Source organism: Tasmannia lanceolata, unplaced genomic scaffold (genome assembly GCF_043159265.1).
Source record: "Tasmannia lanceolata isolate RefF3 unplaced genomic scaffold, GAP_Taslan_0.1 ptg000029l, whole genome shotgun sequence".
Lineage (NCBI taxonomy): Eukaryota > Viridiplantae > Streptophyta > Magnoliopsida > Canellales > Winteraceae > Tasmannia > Tasmannia lanceolata.
Window position 1 is genome coordinate 2,422,062 of NW_027518706.1, and position 19,985 is coordinate 2,442,046.

General features: G+C 39.1%; 2 protein-coding genes across 5 annotated transcripts in view; one reads left to right on the top strand and one right to left on the bottom strand.

Moving 5' to 3' along the window:
- Positions 1-1,262: 1,262 nt before the first annotated feature.
- Positions 1,263-19,985, bottom strand: part of LOC143859184 (F-box/kelch-repeat protein At1g57790-like) — a 59,942-nt gene continuing 41,219 nt past the window's right edge. The window contains exons 1-2 of one of the 3 annotated variants that reach the window (XM_077369872.1): positions 2,946-3,137; positions 1,263-2,420 (exon numbers count right to left, since the gene is read on the bottom strand). In XM_077369872.1, coding sequence (XP_077225987.1) covers positions 1,415-2,420; positions 2,946-3,049 — 1,110 coding nt within the window. In that variant the 5' untranslated portion in view covers positions 3,050-3,137 and the 3' untranslated portion in view covers positions 1,263-1,414. Of the gene's footprint in view, positions 2,421-2,945; positions 3,138-19,985 lie in introns of those variants that run through there. The other 2 variants (XM_077369873.1, XM_077369874.1) reach the window with 2 other exon arrangements.
- Positions 11,381-17,474, top strand: LOC143859126 (actin-depolymerizing factor 1-like). 2 transcript variants are annotated; one of them, XM_077369808.1, is made up of 3 exons: positions 11,381-11,662; positions 15,702-15,967; positions 17,025-17,474. In XM_077369808.1, the coding sequence occupies exons 2-3, from the start codon at positions 15,720-15,722 to the stop codon at positions 17,173-17,175; spliced, it is 399 nt and encodes a 132-aa protein (XP_077225923.1). In that variant the 5' UTR covers positions 11,381-11,662; positions 15,702-15,719; the 3' UTR covers positions 17,176-17,474. The 2 variants fall into 2 exon arrangements, with proteins under 2 accessions (XP_077225923.1, XP_077225922.1); XM_077369807.1 differs by lacking the exon at positions 11,381-11,662 and adding an exon at positions 14,540-14,750.

The following is a 19,985-nucleotide window of genomic DNA, read 5'->3' on the forward strand; positions in this document are numbered from 1 at the left end:
AGCATGCAGAGCTAGAGCCAATAACCCAGCCAGTGATTATATTGAGAACTGATGTCGATAAGCAACATACACTTGCAGACCTCACGGGTGACATTGCCTTTGCCACAGATGCAAAGGAAGCCATGGCAGATGTTATTCATGTTGAGATGATATCGGCTATAACCGCTACACCCTACTCAGATGAGATATTTGGTGAGATTACAGCTAAATGCCATGGCACACCACTATACCACTGCAACTTTCAGCAGATGCTTGTTTGGGTATGGACTACTACCCCTTCAGGCTGCCACATTTGCAGGGATTATCCATTCTTGATAAGATGGATGGGACAGAGAGACTTTCATGGATTGCTACTCCTTATGCGAGATTGGATCATCTTCATATTTGATCCAGGAGGACACGCTCGACTGGAGCTGATGTGAACTCGAGGCTGAGTTCTTCTCAAGAAGGGGAGGTTGATGCGGAAGCATCCCCTAGCGCATCAGGTTATCATTGGATTGCATTAGTTGGAGAAATTCTAGTGTTAGTTGTCTTTTTTAAGAGTCCTTTTGTTGTGATTTTTTTGTATGTGGCGTCCTTATTAGTCGTTTTAGTTTCGTTAGGGGCAGTTTGGTCATCTTATATTGTAATGGGCTGGTGTATATAAAGCCTCATGGTCTTTCAATTAGTAGATTTTGATGAATTGAAATTTGTAGAGAATTCCTACTCTTTTTCTCTTTTCCTCTTTGACCTCCATCTGTTTCTCGTGAACTGGGAATTGTAGGCTAGCGAATCTAGTTTTTCTCTCATTTCTCCCATTTCTCCCATCTGCTCTTGTTGAATGCAAGAATACCATCCACCTTCGATTAAAGCTCTTCAAGTGATCTCTCACGTCCCCTCGCTTGTGGACATGCTCAAGATTCTTATCTTACACAAAAAAATACAAGAAAAAAAATTATAGATCTGATCCGATCAGAAGATCGCTTCCAAATTGACCTGCGTCAGACTTGGCATGAAAAAATCAACAAATTCTTGAAGAAGCTTATTGATATGGCAGGCATAAAGTTCTCGTTCAGCAAGTCAGTCTAATCATAAGCATTCGGTTGAACTTATCTAGGGACCAAAAGGGACTACATGGATGGTCCAGATCACATGGTCATATGCAAGGGAGATAGACCATTGTAGAAGAACAACCAAATCCGCAAGAAAAAAGTGCAGATACAGCATATGGATTGAACCAATTTAGAACACAAAGAAAAAGCACACAAAGATAGTAAGATTAATTCAGATACTAGATCATACTGATTCTTCGAAAACAAAGTACAGAAAACCAAATAGAGTATTCTCTATACCAATGAATGTGGCGGAACCCAAACATCATTACACTTGATTGAAAGTTGATCCCTCAAAAGAAATTGCCCAACACAGCCATCCTCTAAACAAAACACCCAGAAATTGGTCTAATCTTCAGTATCCTCTCTGCAATGGAATAAATGCAATTTTTCTTAAACCCGGGAAAGCCAGTAGCCGGAAGAGAGTAACAGCAAAACGAATTCAAGAATAGAGCATGATCACCGAAGCTTTTTACTTCGACCCAATGGGGAACACTTGAATCTAACTTGAATACTTTATAATGTGCCTCCGTAGAACACACCTCCCAATATCCTACGACTATCAACAACTCCCCACAAGATTCTACCAAATAAGTCGGTTGATCAAAGTCTTCTTCGAAAGGAAAAATAATGTAGTCGGTTTTAGGAGGAGGGCCTACTGAACAAACTACAAGATCCCCTCCAACACAAGTAGCATAAAACATTCCCTTATAGAATGCGAAGTCATTTGGGTAAATGTCTTCAAATTCAGACCATTTTTCATCTCCCAATCTACAAAATAGTAATGCACCAGTAATTGTCATGGCCACAAATACGCAATCAGCAGAAGTAGGGGCCGATGATAGAATGGCTTTTTCAATGTGGTGTCGCGGATAGGCCCATTGGTCTGGGAGGTTGTAAGGGCTGGGTGGAAGTTGGATTTCAGCTCTTGAAAACAAGCTTAAGAGGTAATTCCTTCCATTATCATTTGACATGACCATCCAATAATCATAAGAACCAACACATTTCTCTCCACGATCCAGTGAAAGATTTAGCCTGTACACTCTAACCTCGGAGGGACTATAGAAACTCCACTTTTGGCGATTTAAATCCTCGGATATCATTATCCATGATAGTTGAGGCGCCGGAGGATATCGTTTCTCTGCAACAGCCAATCTCCATGAGACACACACAGCGCCAAACCGAATATAATCAGCTAGAATTAGATGGTTTAAGATGAGCTCAATGATTTCTTTAGGAAGTTCACCCCACGTATTTTCTAGTCTATCCATGGATTTTCTACACTTACACTTCCAGATCTTTAACATTATTTTGGGAGTTGCATCTAACCTGCAATGTACACAGAAACCAATGAAAAGTTCCGAAAAAAAAAACTAGAGAGAGAGAGAGAGAGAGAGAGAGAGAGAGAGAGAGAGATAAGCACCACAACATTGGAAAAGAAACTGAAAATCCCCATCTTTGTGTATAAGATATCAAACCCTAAAGTGGGTTTTGAACACCTTGTTCATTCTCCAGGGGGTGGATTAGGCATTCTCAAACATGGATACATGGATTTTATAATCCATGATTGCAAAATCATGGATTTCACAAACTAAAACCTAGATTTTTTGACCTAAAACCTGGATTTTATTGGACAGAGTGGTAACACAGCTTATTTACTCATTCAAAATCCCGGTTTTAGAATTTAAAATCTAGGTTCTAGCTTAAAAAATCTAGGTTTTAGCTTGTAAAATCTAGGATATTGCAATCTTGGAAAAAAATCCTAGATTACACAATCCATGTATCCAAACGGCCAAAAAGATCAAATAATCTAGGGTCAACAACGAAGGAGCTAAAATCCAAAGAGAGAGATACCTGCATATATGATCTAAACTACGTAAAGAAGCCTCGGATGATTTAAAAAAAAAAGACACAAAGATATAATCACCGGAACATTGGAAAAATCTGAAAATCGCCATCCTTATGCATAAGAAATCGAACCCAAAGGTATTTGGAATAGGGTTTTGGGGGTATTTGATCTCCTTGTTCTTCTGGGGCGAGGGGAGATGAAATAATTGTTAATGTATTTTCAAAATAAAATAGCTTTCAAAAGTATTTTATAAAGAAAAGTGCATTTGTTTTGTAAAGGTGGGAGTTTTAGAGAAGAGAGTGAAAAGTCTTTAGAAAGATACTCCCACATCGGTTAGGCAAAAAGTTGGAGAGAGGTTTGCATAGCTTTTCACACCTCTCTCTATTGTTTTATGGCACAATGGGTTTTAGCCATTGGGTGGACCCGTGGGACAGTGCAATCCATTGTTCGCACATGCACCCGCGCGGTGTGGGTAGTGGACTGTAGGGCGTTTTTCATGGCGCACTCCGCATGACACATCGTCGCAGGGAGCAATTGGAGCACTTAATTTTTTCTGGATTAGATTTGGACCGTTGATTGGATCAGTTGAGTAGGTCGGTCGGATCGAGGTCGGTCAGATAACTCGGTCGGGTTGGGTCAGTCAAGAAGCTCGGTCAGAACGGCCTTACAACTCGGACCAGTGGGATGACCGAACGGTCGGCCTAGTGCGCTCCAACGGCTAATGCTCGGGCGGGTGCGTTCCGAGTCGTCGGATCGTGTGTAACGCCTAGTGGATGATGGCCGTTGGATTGTGTTCCATTGTGCCAACGGTCATGAGCCCAGAGGGTGCGATCCGCACCGTAGATGATTGATCTAGCGGTTACGGGGCTGGAGGGAGGTTTTACATAAGCCAACAGTCACTCCAGGATCAAACTGGACCATAGAGTCGCAGATGGGCGCAATCTAACAGCCTGAATCGTGCCCGCTCTGAATAGATGCTCTGTAAGGGTGCAAATCAAACAGAAAGGGTGCCAGAAGCTGTATAAAAATAGCAGAAACGTTCAATTGTAGACAGAATACGAAAATACAGTTTGGGACTACCAAACTACTGATTTCCAAGCCATTTTACTCTCTTGAAAGTCTTTTCTAAAAGCTATTGTTTTACAGAAACCTTTCTAGTTTACTATTTTCTGCAGAAACAGTAACTAGGGTCTCAAATACTTGTTCTTCTAAAGGCGATTCTTAGGTTTGTTTCCGCTTAGTGCAAAGCGTCAACAAACATTTTGGTGTAGACTACACCGGGCTTCATTGTATCTTGGACATAAAAAGATGAAATAATTGTTAATGTATTTTCAAAATAAAATAGCTTTCGAAAGTATTTTATAAAGAAAAGTGCCTTTGTTTTGTAAAGGTGGGAGTTTTAGAGAAGAGAGTGAAAAGTCTTTAGAAAGATAGTCCCACATCGGTTAGGCAAAAAGTTGGAGAGAGGTTTGCATAGCTTTTCACACCTCTCTCTATTGTTTTATGGCACAATGGGTTTTAGCCATTGGGTGGACCCGTGGGACAGTGCAATCCATTGTTCACACATGCACCCGCGCGGTGTGGGTAGTGGACTGTAGGGCGTTTTTCATGGCGCACTCCGCATGACACATCGTCGCAGGGAGCAATTGGAGCACTTAATTTTTTCTGGATTAGATTTGGACCGTTGATTGGATCAGTTGAGTAGGTCGGTCGGATCGAGGTCGGTCAGATAACTCGGTCGGGTTGGGTCAGTCAAGAAGCTCGGTCAGAACGGCCTTACAACTCGGACCAGTGGGATGACCGAACGGTCGGCCTAGTGCGCTCCAACGGCTAATGCTCGGGCGGGTGCGTTCCGAGTCGTCAGATCGTGTGTAACGCCTAGTGGATGATGGCCGTTGGATTGTGTTCCATTATGCCAACGGTCATGAGCCCAAAGGGTGCAATCCGCACCGTAGATGATTGATCTAGTGGTTACGGGGCTGGAGGGAGGTTTTACATAAGCCAACAGTCACTCCGGGATCAAACTGGACCATAGAGTCGCAGATGGGCGCAATCTAACAGCCTGAATCATGCCCGCTCTGAATAGATGCTCTGTAAGGGTGCAAATCAAACAGAAAGGGTGCCAGAAGCTGTATAAAAACAGCAGAAACGTTCCATTGTAGACAGAATACGAAAATACAGTTTGGGACTACCAAACTACTGATTTCCAAGCCATTTTACTCTCTTGAAAGTCTTTTCTAAAAGCTATTGTTTCACAGAAACCTTTCTAGTGTACTGTTTTCTGCAGAAACAGTAACTAGGGTCTCAAATACTTGTTCTTCTAAAGGCGATTCTTGGGTTTGTTTCCGCTTAGTGCAAAGCGTCAACAAACATTTTGGTGTAGACTACACCGGGCTTCATTGTATCTTGGACATAAAAAGATGAAATAATTGTTAATGTATTTTCAAAATAAAATAGCTTTCGAAAGTATTTTATAAAGAAAAATGCCTTTGTTTTGTAAAGGTGGGAGTTTTAGAGAAGAGAGTGAAAAGTCTTTAGAAAGATAGTCCCACATCGGTTAGGCAAAAAGTTGGAGAGATGTTTACATAGCTTTTCCCACCTCTCTCTATTGTTTTATGGCACAATGGGTGGACCCGCGGGATAGTGCAATCCATTGTTCGTACATGCACCCGCGCGGTGTGGGTAGTGGACTGTAGGGCGTTTTTTATGGCGCACTTCGCATGACACATCGTCGCAGGGAGCAATTGGAGCACTTAATTTTTTCTGGATTAGATTTGGACCGTTGATTGGATCAGTTGAGTAGGTCGGTCGGATCGGGGTCGGTCAGATAGCTCGGTCGGGTTGGGTCAGTCAAGAAGCTCGGTCAGAACAGCCTTACAACTCGGGCCAGTGGGATGACCGAACGGTCGGCCTAGTGCGCTGCAACGGCTAATGCTCGGGCGGGTGCGTTCCGAGTCGTCGGATCGTGTGTAACGCCTAGTGGATGATGGCCGTTGGATTGTGTTCCATTGTGCCAACGGTCATGAGCCCAGAGGGTGCGATCCGCACCGTAGATGATTGATCTAGCGGTTACGGGGCTGGAGGGAGGTTTTACATAAGCCAACAGTCACTCCAGGATTGAACTGGACCATAGAGTCGCAGATGGGCGCAATCTAACAGCCTGAATCGTGCCCGCTCTGAATAGATGCTCTGTAAGGGTGCAAATCAAACAGAAAGGGTGCCAGAAGCTGTATAAAAACAGCAGAAACGTTCCATTGTAGACAGAATACGAAAATACAGTTTGGGACTACCAAACTACTGATTTCCAAGCCATTTTACTCTCTTGAAAGTCTTTTCTAAAAGCTATTGTTTTACAGAAACCTTTCTAGTTTACTGTTTTCTGCAAAAACAGTAACTAGGGTCTCAAATTCTTGTTCTTCTAAAGGCGATTCTTGGGTTTGTTTCCGCTTAGTGCAAAGCGTCAACAAACATTTTGGTGTAGACTATACCGGGCTTCATTGTATCTTGGAGGCAAATTCGTGGTACCCTTTGCACACTTACTGATGGGGGGGCGAATATTGTCTTAAGGAAAGCGACATCGCGCCTTTGAAGCATTTCTTCCCTTCTCTATTTCCCACCATCTCCACAGCAAATTCTCCAAGAATAATCATCTCAAACCATTTTATGGTAAAAGAAACAAGGGCTAGATTGATATTGACACCCAAAAATTTAGGACTTTCCTAGGAGTTGTTAAATGATGCATTGCCATATTTTTACTAGCCTGTCAATGGATTCAGAGAGGGTCGGATGATCCAAAGGATCTGCATGTTAAATGGATAGAAATTGGGCAAAGCGAATGCGTCCATTGGATCCATATTCTAAGGTTTGAAATTATTTCAGATCATGACACAGATGTAGCCACATACCCTGATGGATCATGCTAGATCCGAATCGAAGACGGCAATGTACAAAACCACAAATAGTATTTCATTTTCTCGCTTTTATTAACTGTGTACAAGGTAAGTAGGGCCTAGAACACTATGATGGGCGGTCCGATTCGAAATGGGTTCTGACCCAAACTTAGAAATTAAGATCCGAAAATCACTCCAAAAGGATTGGACCAATGAGGAATTTCAACGGATCGTGACCAGAGGGTCCTCCTTCCGGCCTAGGTGATAAACTGATAATGGTGTTGTAAGGCGGCTCTAGGGTGCAGCTCTCGGCACTGGGGGTTTTTTCTCAGCCTTCTGGTCTCCCACTCTGTGAAGCAGAGTGGCCGGTGGTCTCCCACTCTGTAGAGAATTCCTTCCCTTTTTCTCTTCTTCTCTTTTACCTCCATCTGTTTCTTGTGAAATGGGAATTGTAGGCTAGTGAATCTAGTTTTTATCCCATTTCTCCCATCTACTCTGGTTGACCATCTACCGTCGATTCCCGTTGTTGAAGTGATCTCTCACATCCCCTCGTTTTGGACACGGTCAAGATTCTTATCATATACAAAAAAAAAAAATTATAGATCTGATCCGATCTGAAGGTCGTCAAAAATGCTTCCGAATCGACATGCGTCGGCATGAAAAAGTCATCAAATTGCTACAAGAAGCTTATTGATACGGCATAAAGTTCTTGTTCAGCAAGTCAGTCTCATCATAAGCATTCAGTTGAACTTAACTAGGGATGAAAAGGGACTACATGGGTGGTCCAGATCACATGGTCATCTGCAGGGGAGATAGACCATTTTAGAAGAACAACCAAATCTGCAAGAAAAAAGTGCAGATCATATGGATTGAACCAATTAAGAACAGAAAGAAAAAGCACACGAAGATAGTAAAATTAATTAAGATACTAGATCATACTGATTCTTCAAAAACAAAATATAGAAAACAAAAAAGAGTATCCTCTATACCAATGAATGTAGCGGAACCCAAACATCTATCCTCTGCAATGGAATCATTACGCTTGATTGAAAGTCGATCCCTCAGAATAAACTACCCAACACAGCCATTCTCTAAGCAAAACTCCCAGAAATTGCTCTTATCTTCAGTATCCTCTGCACTGGAATAAATGCAATTTTTCTTAAACCCGGGAAAGCCAGTAGCCGGAAGAGAGTAACAGCAGAACGAATTCAAGAATATAGCATGATCACCAAAGCTTTTTACTTCAACCCATTGGGGAACACTTGAATCTAACTTGAATACTTTATAATGTGTCTCCGTAGAACACATCTCCCAATATCCTACAACTATCAACAAGTCTCCACAAGTTTTGGACCAAATAAGTCGGCTGATCAAGGTCTTCTTCGAAAGAAAAAATAAGGTAGTCGGTTTTAGGAGGGGGGCCTACTGAACAAACTACAAGATCCCCTCTAACACAAGTAGCATAAAACATTCCATTATAGAATGCGAAGTCATTTGGATAAGTGTCTTCAAATTCAGACCAATTTTCATCTCCCAATCTACAAAATAGTAATGCACCAGTAATTGTCATGGCCACAAATATGCAATCAGCAGAAGTAGGGGCCGATGATAGAATGGCTTTTTCAATGTGGTGTCGGGGGTAGGCCCATTGTTCTGGGAGGCTATAAGGGCGGGGTGGAAGTTGGATTTGAGTGCTTGAAAACAAGTTTAAGATGTAATTCTTTCCATTATCATTTGACATGACCATCCAATAATCATAAGAACCAACACATTTCTCTCCACAAACCTGCGAAAGATTTAGCCTGTACACTCTTCCCTCAGAGGGACTATAGAAACTCCACTTTTGGCAATTTAAATCCTCAGATATCACTATCCATGATAGTTGAGGCGCTGGAGGATATCGTTTCTCTGTAACAGCCAATCTCCATGAGACACACACAGCGCCGAACCAAATATAATCAGCTAGAATTAGACGCTTTAAGATGAGCTCAATGATTTCTTTTGGAAGTTCAGACCACCTATTTTCTACTCTTGCCATGGATTTTCCACTGTTTTTCACTTGAAGATCATTAAGATGCTTTTGGGAGTTGCATCTAACCTGCAATATACACAGAAACCTATGAAAAGTTCAGAAAAAAAAAAAAAAAAAAACTATTTATATGACATGAACTATATATAGAAACATTGGACGATTTCAAAAAAAAATAAAAATAGACACAGAGACTTAAGCACGACAACATTGGGTAAAAACTGAAAATTACCATCTTTATGTATAAGATTTCAAACCCTAAAGCTATTTTGGAATAGGGTTTTCAGGGTATTTGAATCAGAAAAAAAGATGAGAACTAAAAAGAAACCTGCATATATGAGTTAGACTATATAAAGAAACCTCGAATGATTTCAAAAAAAAAAAAATGACACAAAGATATAAGCACCACAAATTGAAAAAAAAACTGAAAATTACCATCTTTGTGTATAAGATTTCAAACCCTAAAGCTATTTTGGAATAGGGTTTTCAGGGTATTTGAATCAGAAAAAAAAAAGAACTACAAAGAAACCTGCATATATGAGCTAGACTATATAAAGAACCTCGAATGATTTAAAAAAAAATTCAAATTGCACAAAGATATAAGCATCATAAATTGGAAAAAACTGAAAATTTCCATCTTTGTGTACAAGATAACAAACCCTAAAGCTATTTGGAATAGGATTTTCTGGGTATTTGAATCAGAAGAAAACTAAGAACTAAGAAAAACCTACAAAATTAAACCCTAAAAAGTTGAATTGATAATGGGTAATGGTAAATTCGCACCCCATGTAGGATAATTCGCACTCCTTGCGTGATTTGGCGTCAAAAAGCTTTAAAAGAATTAAAGTCTGCCGCACCCACAGTTAACGTTATAAGTGGCGCGAATCATCCAACAGGAGAAACAGAAGCTAGATTGATATTGACACCCAAAAATTTAGGACCTTTCTAGGATGTCAATTTCTGAGAAGTTGTTAAATGATGCAATACTTTTACTACCTTGTTAATGGATTCAGAGAGGGTCCGATAGATCCAAAGGATCCGAATGTTAAATGGATATAAATTGGGCAAAGCGACTGCGTCCATTGGATCTTATCCTAAGGTTTGAAATTATTTCGGATCATGACATAGATGTAGCCACATAACCTGATGGGATCATGCTAGATCCGAATCAAAGGCGCCAATGTACAAAACCACAAATAGTATTTCATTTTCTCACTTCACTCCAAAAGGATTGGACCGATGAGGAATCTCAACGGATCATGACCAGAGGGTCCTCCTTCTGGCCAAGACGATAGTTTCATTTTAATCATTTACCGCGATATCGTGATATTATTACAATAATTTTTTCTTAAATTATATTGTTTTAAATATTTTTTTATCATTGTCCGGGTATAATTTCGAAGAAAATATATATATATATATATATATATATATATATATCCCAAGGTTTTCTCTTGCCGAGAAATTTCCAAGAACCATATTTGTGAATTAGTCACATCTGATCAATTCTATCAAAACAAGTGCATGCCCTAAAAGTGGCCTGAAAGCCAAGCCTACCTTTTCAAATAAGCCAAAATGTTGTACACATATGTAAGTGGGAGTACTTATCTACTTATTCTATCTAAAGTATCAAAGCAGGTTTTGATGCTTCTTAATTTGATGGAGAAGATTGGTATAATGTCAAAGAAAGATTAGAGTGCTATTGTTTGAAATTCATAATTTCAATGAGTGATGTGATTTGGAACGAGTCAAACTCCATTGGAGGAGAACAAAACTTTGTTAGTGGTAAAAGGCATTGCCTTTATTTGGGTGGGAGTGTGGAAATAGTGAGGTTGGCATAGAATAAATTGTGTCCTTTAAAGTGGAAAGGGTATATGTTTTACTCTCATTAGGGTTACTGTCATCAAATTTTAGAAGTCAACAGATGTCTCAAGAAAATTTTATGCATCTTCCTCTTTAATGATGGTCAGATCTTGACCATAGGGTGCAACTCGGCCGGGTTGGGTCGGATTGAGGCCAACCCTATCACAACCTGAGGTAGCATTTCCCTCAAACCAAGTCTGACCCAACCCAAGCCATGAGTCGATGATGGTCAACCGTAACCCATCCCGTCTCTAAATCTCTCAACCCTAACCTGGCCCGTCTAACCCATTTTTCCAAATCGGGTTGTGTGGATCCGGGTTAGCCTCGGGAAAAAACAAAAAAAAATATATAAGAAAAACATAACCCTAAGAATATATGGAGTGTGACGCAACTTGTCGAACATCACCGGAAAGATTTCAGTGCCGGATGAACATCAACGGAGACAGTGGTCCGTATGGATCATAAGAATATATATATTCCTATATGGGCACTCAATAGGATTGAAAATTGTGTGATGAGAGGAATCAGAAAAAAAAAATAGTTGATGGGGATGAGGCAATTTGATGTGGAACTAATTAATTTATGTGGAGAGCTGAATCCTACCCTCCCTTGCCTGATGGGTATAAATAGAGGCTTAGTGCAATGGATATTGGCATTGGCATTGCAGGATGTGGTGAGAGGAGGAGAGGTCTTACGTGGAGACAAGAGTTTTCTTAGGCAGCCAAGGATGACTTGCCTTTACATATCCTCTAAAGATTTTCTAAGTTTAAATCTTTCTTGGTCTATAGGCAATCTCCTTGGCTAATCTGGCTGGATCTTGTCTTTCATGCTAGACCCACTCTCCTTCGTCAAGCTCGGTTACTTCCGGCCATAGGAAGAGCTTTTGAAAGATACACTGGGAATGGTACATTGCCAAATGCCAATACAATATTGAATCAAGGTACACTATATATGTTTGATAGGGCTGGGTGCAACTCGGGTAGATTTTTTGGAATTCGGGTTGAGCATAATTTTACCTTTGAAATGGGTCTGGGTTCGATTTAATTCTAATTCTTTTTTTAGCGAAAGCTCAACCCGAGCCGACCCAAGTTGCACCCGGCCCTAATGCCCCTAATGTTTGCATGTGCATCCCTACGTAGTGATGCGTATACACGCATGGGCCTGATGTTTTGTAGTATTATAACTCATCAAGTCGATCAACTCGAAACTTGTCCTAGTTGACTCAACTTAGTAGAATGAGTTGATTCAACTCACTCATAGAGCGGGTTGACTCGCCAACAATTCACCTGCAACCTCATGGTTGGTATAATCACTCGTTCGAGGTGACTCAACTTGACTCACCAATTATACTCTAGCGCATCAGTGCATGTGCATGGACATGTCTATGTGTATGCACACTTTGCGCCTTAAAATGCTTTCATATTTTCATTGTTGGGATTATAATTTTCTAACTCGATCCCTTAATGTGCTAGTGATCGGGATCTGTGATGGACCTAAGTGGTATGGCATATCAATACATGTTGGATAATTATATTTGTATGAAATCTGATGTGTACTTAATTATCAGACAAGTGTGACAATGCATGTTACTAGATGTTCAATGTTATTAAACCATTATGAATGGCTGCCTTACGTAATATTTTCTCTATGCGCCGTTATGCTTATTCTAGCATTTCCTAAGGTTAAATCTTAAAATTTCATCATTTGCATAATTTCGTGATTTTACAAGATTAACATAGATATTTCCAACTTTAGCTGAAATGTTTATGTTTCCGTGGTGTCAGAAACCGAAATCGAAATTTAAAACCTTTGTTTCATCCTAGATCAAATCCGTATATAATATATTATGCAATAGACATCTTTTTATGTAATGAAGAAACTCTTCTTTGCATCTTTTCGCAAAAGACAATCCTACCTAATGATCGATATTTTGCTTATTAAGTCGACTCCCAAATATCTTAAATCGACTCCCCATGTGTCTGGTCAGAAAATAGACAGTATTAGGCAACCCCCTTCAACTAAACATAATTAAATGCACAAAATAAATAAGGTAATCTTGAGGGCGAAAAGGACTGTACTCTTCAAGTTATCAATTCATGTGGTACGCATTTCTAGATGCACCCTCCACATGGTTTGAACGAAGCCATTGATCTGGATTATCATCTTTGTTGAATGGGTTGCTATCCTAGAATCATATCAGATCACATTATCATAGCCATTCGATTAGTGGTTTGCCTATCATACGACAAATTGTTGTCAAATTATGTGCACTTATATGTCTTTATCTCATTAATTGGATGGTTGGGGCAACCAATGGTTGAGATTTTTGGGTTGTGACACGCACAATAGGTGGACGACCAACTTAATTTGATTGCCCAAGAATTCTAAATTGAAACTTAATCCTTAACTTTGGAAATAAAAAGGAGAGATCAAGAAAATGTATTAGTAATTACTAATTAGTCATTACACATTTAATACCTGACTTTCGAAACTCAAAACGAGTTTGGGTCGTGACTCATCTTATGTAACTCAATTTGTGTGTCACTAAAATTTACTAGCTGGTCTAGATACTTCTCAAATCGGAATTATGAAAAAAATAGAAAAAAATCTCGTTTCATGGGCTTGATTTTAATTTCAGAACTAAAAATTGCCATTCGAATTAACATCGGAGTGGGATCTTAGCGTTAGGTTTCCATTTTTACAGGACGGATTTCCGTTTTGTTAGCAGGCCTCCTGTTAGATTAAGGCCCTTTACAAGAAAATAAACAATTTGGCTTCCCTTAGCGGTAGATCAAGGGTCTAGATCATCCAATCAAGGAGGATTAACTGACACAATCACATCCATGAGTGGCTCAAAAACTGATATGTTAAGAAAGAACCTAACTAATGATTGTTTTTTCAGCATTCACTCATGAGATATTTTGACTGTACAATTGGTGTAATTTTAGGCCATTGGAGATTCAAACACAAGTCCTGTTAAGTGGGCGGTTGGGATCAATCAATCTTAGGGCCCACTATGTAATGTGAGCATTAATCTTCAATCTTCATTGAATTGCAATGAGGTCGCCCATACCAAAGCATTTTTCCTTTGATATGAAACCTCCAATCCCTTTTTTTGATTATGACACTCCTATTCTTAGTTCACAACAAAGAGTGGGCATGCATGTGTTGGGTGATCCAAACCGTTCATTTGTTGGGCCCAGAAAATCTTCTCGATAGGATGATCCTAACCCTCCTAACCCTCCAATCTGTAGAGGTTATTATACTGTACCGTCCATTTTAAACCGCCACAAATCAAAGGGTTAAGAACATTCTATGGAGAAGATTTTCTGGGCACACCCTATCTATATCAGGGCCCAACAAATAAATGGTTTGGATTTTTTTTCCTTTCTATGTACACGAATCATTCACAAATTACATTCATAGATTATAGGAAAAAAGACGATGATTCCAGTTCTTCCCTTGCGGTAAAAGAGCTCAAAACCTCCAACAAAAATGCAATTTCTGAAAACCCTCTTTCTTCCCTCTTGTGGTTGAGGAAGAAGTCAAGAACCAAACAAAAAGGGAAAAGATATATTGACCCCTCTTTTTTAGTTGGGACAGCTCAATCTAGTGTAAAAGAGCAATCATAAATACACTAGCGGGGCTGTCCCTAGTAAAAATCGGGGCCAATATATCACCTGTCAACAAAAAAACAAAGGCTAAAAATAGAAAAACAGAGAATGAAACTACCAAACTTCATTTTCCACAAAAATAGGGAAAACAAAGGTTGGGAACTCTAAAACGTGTCAATTACAAAGTGTAGTGTGGACTTTATCAAAGGCTCCTTAGTCCCACCCCTATCTTCTCCCTCAAAATCTCTCTATTTCCCACATCTTTTGCCTCCATAAAAAACCACCACTAAAACACCCAAAAAAACAAGGATCTCCTCCATCTCATTAGAAAATCCTCCATAACCCATTCTCCATTTTCTCTTGATCTCTCTCTCTCTCATTTACAGATCCCATTTCTCCCTGGTGGAAAAGATGGTAAATTTTTCTCAGACTCTCTCATATCATTTCCATTGATTATTAGCTATTTTTTTACATATGATGTTTTGGGTACAAAACCTATAAACAATAGAGAAAATGATGATCCAATCGATCTATCTCTCTCTCTCTCTAGCTAATATTATTTTCATAGATTTTATATGATACGTGGGCATGCATTTCCACCTGAATACATAACTCAAAAAATGGTCAATTCAATGGGATCCAACTATTTGGATGATCAAACCATTCGTGTGGTGGTTTATAAACTGCCTTTCTTTTAAATTTTATGAGCAGTACTCCATTTTACACCAAATATAGAAGAGGGTAAGGATCATCGGAATATATTTTGGGGCACAGGCTTAGATCATCTAGATGGGTAGGACCCACTTCGCATTTGTGGCTGTCTATTTATACTGATCTACACTCCCGCATAACATATACAATCTCCCTTTTTTTTTGTGACAGTATCATTTTTCAAGGGAAAATTTTAATGTTAGAAATGGTGTTAGTTTGAAAACCAAGACCATGCTTGCCAAATTACACAATGCCCATGAACAAAATAAATAACAGCAATTTTCAATCTGCTGCCTTAAATTTGATGGTGCAATTATCTAATGATATTGCTTTTTAATGGGTCATCCATGGTGCATTTTAAATTAGTTAGAAGGGAGTGATCTAAACATGCACCAACGCAGTCCCTGTACCAAAAATCTGAGCCGTTGGATCAGATCAAATCCCTCCTCCAACCAACCCCCCCCCCCCCCCCCCCCCCCACACACACACACACACATGTCCTTTTGGCATATACCACATGATGTTTATTTTTAACATTGTTACCATCATCATAATTATCACCATGATTTTCTTGATTACACATGATAATGTTTGTTTTTCATTTATTATTATGTTTATACATTTTTTTTTCTATTTCTTCCTTTTTGGGGGTAGGCAAATTCTGCTTCTGGAATGGCAGTGAACGACGACTGTAAGTTGAAGTTCTTGGAATTGAAGGCAAAGAGGAGATATCGATTCATCGTGTTCAAGATAGAGGAAAAGATTCAACAAGTGATGGTAGACAAGGTTGGCGATCCTGGCGATAGCTATGAGGATTTCACGGCCTGCTTGCCCGCCAACGAATGCCGCTATGCCGTCTTTGATTATGATTTTACTACAGAGGAAAATTGCCAGAAGAGCAAGATGTTCTTCATTGCTTGGTAATAACCCCATCAACTAATTTATTATATGCTCATATATTCATCATTAATCTTACCATTACTTAAAATAAAGAGATTCTTACCTATAAATCTCCCCAACTAGTTTGGACAAAGGCTTTGTTGAGTTGAGTATTCTTACCTATAAATCTCTAATCTATAAAATACATTTCAATTAATCTTCGAGATTATTGATTTAGACAAAAAATTCAACTTTCTAAAAAGTATTACTACTAAGTTCCTAAATACTACTTATGCGTGGGTCTTTCATTGACACGGGTGAGTCAAAGGAATTTTTGATTGACTCAGTAATGCCAAAATTGAGTCGACTTGGGAGTCAGTGACTGATGCGGGGCGTTTTTTATAATAAAAAATAGTGAGTTGCTTGATGCATTCACAATCACAAATGGCTTTAACATTTTTTTCTAAAATATCACAATATTTTGCGACTTTTTAATAAAACGACATAATCTGAAAAAATTCCTGATATTTTGAAAATCATCGAGGTACATTTATATTTTATTTTTATTGTGAAAATAGCATGATATATTCACAATATTATTTGTTATCCTAATTTGGTTCTTGTAGAAGTATACATGAATAATTGACCACATACACTTTTGGAGTAATTGGTTGTTTCACACGGTATTAGAGCTACTGCCTCAATGTCCAAGACCTAACAGCTCCTTGATATTAAAATCCACCTGTACACCGACCCAAAAGAGGGGCCACATGTGCCTCGTGTACAACCAACCCAAAAAAAGGGCCACACGTGAGGTGGGAGTTGAAATATAAATGAATAAATAACACTAACTCTAGCAGCTTAAGCTTTTGGAGTAACCGGTTGTTTCACAGTTCTTAAACTTATATTTTTATATGTTTTAATTATGTTATTTTCAAATTTTCCTGATATAAATAAAAAATTAGCAAAAGAATTTAAAATATCCTGAGATATATCATTACTGAGAAATCCCCAGAGGCAATCATTTGTGACTGGATGCACTGCAACTCGACAAATTGGGTTCATGGGTTTTTATCAATTTTTTTTTCGTTTTTGCAGGTCTCCTGATACATCAAAGGTGAGGAGTAAGATGTTGTATGCAAGCTCCAAAGACAGATTCAAGAGAGAGTTTGATGGAATTCAAGTGGAGTTGCAGGCCACAGATGCCAGTGAGATAAGCCTTGATATCATAAAAGCGAGAGCATTCTGAAATACCACCCATTCTTTTCTTCCTCCACAACCATAAGCTATTTTTTTTTACTCTGATTCATTTTCTGGGTCCTTCTGCTTTGAAAAAATGTGTCTGAGTAGTGCCTAAAACCGTATGAATTCCTTCTTGTTATAAATGTTCCAAGGATTTTTGTTGCAATTAGCTTTTGCCTTTCATGGTAGACATGATATATAAGGCTTTGTTTACTTGAAGATGACATGTATATCCTTCATCAGAAGGTGGTCTTTTTTGTGTTTAAGTACATTATCACAAGCTTAAATTGTGTACTGTTGCTGCTACTGTACTACTTCTCAGCCTTGTTCCACTCCAGGCTCCAAAGTTCATTTCTATGATTAGTCATTCGTAAATTTTCCAATTATTATATGACTATAGAGATTGGCTGGTAAAAAGGGTGATGAATCTATCACCATAGATTTATACAGGAAGAATAGCATGTTTATGATGTTTTTATAAATCTCAATCTGGGCATGTGCATGGTGAACTGGATCCTTCATTTTGGTGGTTTTGATCAAATTATAACTAAATTCCACATTCAGGCACAAAATTCCATTGGAAGATAAAATATTTGTCCCCAAAATCCTCCCACAGACACCCCATTTTGCTTTGCTTAGCTGATGAGAGCCCGCAGCGGTGAATCTGATGACGAATCTATTCTTAGGGAGATTAAAAGAACTTTATACGCTCGTGGAACGGTATCAGATTTCAACCGGGACATCATTCATAAACTGAAGTTAATGGACCTTGTCTATGAAGCAATCGTCCCCATTTTAAGGACCAAAACATTTTTTTCAAAGCAAAAACACCCAAGCCCCAAAGCTCATCACTCGCCTCCCACAGCAACCAGTGAGGCAGCACCGTTGGCGGACTGGAATGCGCACGAGTCAGCGTGCTCCCCCACATATGGGTCTGCCCCCTTTCCCGAAATTAGCTAAAGTGAATAGTCCTACATCGACCAAGACAGATAATTGGTCCATTCTACGAGCCTAAAAAATCGTTTAATCTCAACGAGAATGAGAAGCCCCAAGGGAATTCCCAAGGGCAGCCCAGTGCACGAGGCTCCCGCCATTACGGGGTCTGGGCAGGGCTAGATGTAAGCAGCCTTACCCCTGCTTTGCAAAGAACTGTTTCCGTGACACTTTTCCCAAAAAAGAGCTAAATTCCCTAAAAACATAAGGTTTTGGGCTCCCTTGAAGGACGAGAAGGCCGAAGAACGAGGAAGAAGGCGATAAGGAATCGATTGACACCTTTCCCAAGGATTCAATCACGAACTATACCTTCTTGGATCCAAAAGTCAGGAGCTTTCGTCGCAAGGTAGGTAAATCTTCCCCTTCCCTTTTATTTCAAAGCAGGTAGTATCATGGTAAGTCTAACTAGGGTTGATTAGGGGGGAAGCCACGAGACTTAGAACTTGATTAGCCCTAAACCCCAGGCACTCTCCGATTATGGAATAAATATAAGTAGCTATTTTTCGATGTTTTAGACTAGATAATCAATGGGCCGTTCACCAATAGCCCGAGCCTCTGAACCCTTCTTTCCCTTCTTTAGGTAGATCAATTTTCCTTTTATGATCATGCTTATGCATTGTTAACTAATAAACGCATCTTCCTCTTTTCTTTCCCCTTTAATTTCATTTAAGCATGTCAAATCGGCCATGGTGAGCCAAACTGCCAGCTGGAAACTTGCGACCGCAATTCTCAGGTTGCTGTCACAAGTTTCTATGCAGATCATTCCCACCCCTAGTGTTTTAACAATGATTGATTTCTTTCTGGCCATTTAAATCAATATTTCCAAGAAACAATAAGTCTATGATTTAGATATCGGTATTACATGGAGGTAATGGTGCCTAACACCTTCCATTCTTTTAACTTGGCATCTTACCTGATCTGATCTATGGTAACTCAATCGGCAATCCATAGTCATGTCAAATCGGCCATGGGTCCTAGGCCTTAAACCCTAGGTGGTGACTCTAATCAATTCCCATAAAAACTCGGGTTCTCACACCTTGGCTATTGCGGAGGAAAAATAGTGGCTCATTCGCCGGACACATTTGACTCTGACAGAAGAATTGCTCTTAAAAGAGCAAAATCGAAAATTAAGCCTGAACCATGAGAGTGTCCACGCCTTACGTGAGCAGTAGATGTTCATAGATTACTTATATATTCCTTGCAACCTAGAATCAAGTCGAAAACTTGTATTAACACAAATAATGTAGAGATAAAAGGCAACATCGAAACTTTTCAACGGTCTACAATGAACTCTTCAGCATCTTTTCCATTTAACTGTAATAGATGAGCTTAAACATAATTAATTTTAACCCTTCACCAAAAAAATATCTAGTGTGCAGTTGTGACGATTCACTAGACTTAGATGATTAAATTTTCTACATTTCTTTCTAACATTGAAGGATTAGGAAAAACACTGACCCAAACCCTATTCTAAAAATATACTATCATTTTTTTTTTTATAGGTAAAAATATACTATCATTATCTCACAATGAGAGAAGAAAATTATGTAGATTTTTGTAATTCAATGCTGGGAAGCCTAAATAGTTGACTAAAAGGTGTTTGGTCTATAACTTTCCAATGTTGTCTACTTAATTTTATATTGCCTAACATTTTCAAAAAATTGGCTAGCGAGCATCTAGTGTCAATAACAAAATTTCTTACATCAACGCGTGCATGTATATATATATGTCTATATGATATCAAGCAATTTAAAGTAAATAAAAAATACTTTTCAAAAAAAAAAAAGAAAAAAAGAAAATAATAAATTTAATAACTACGCGATT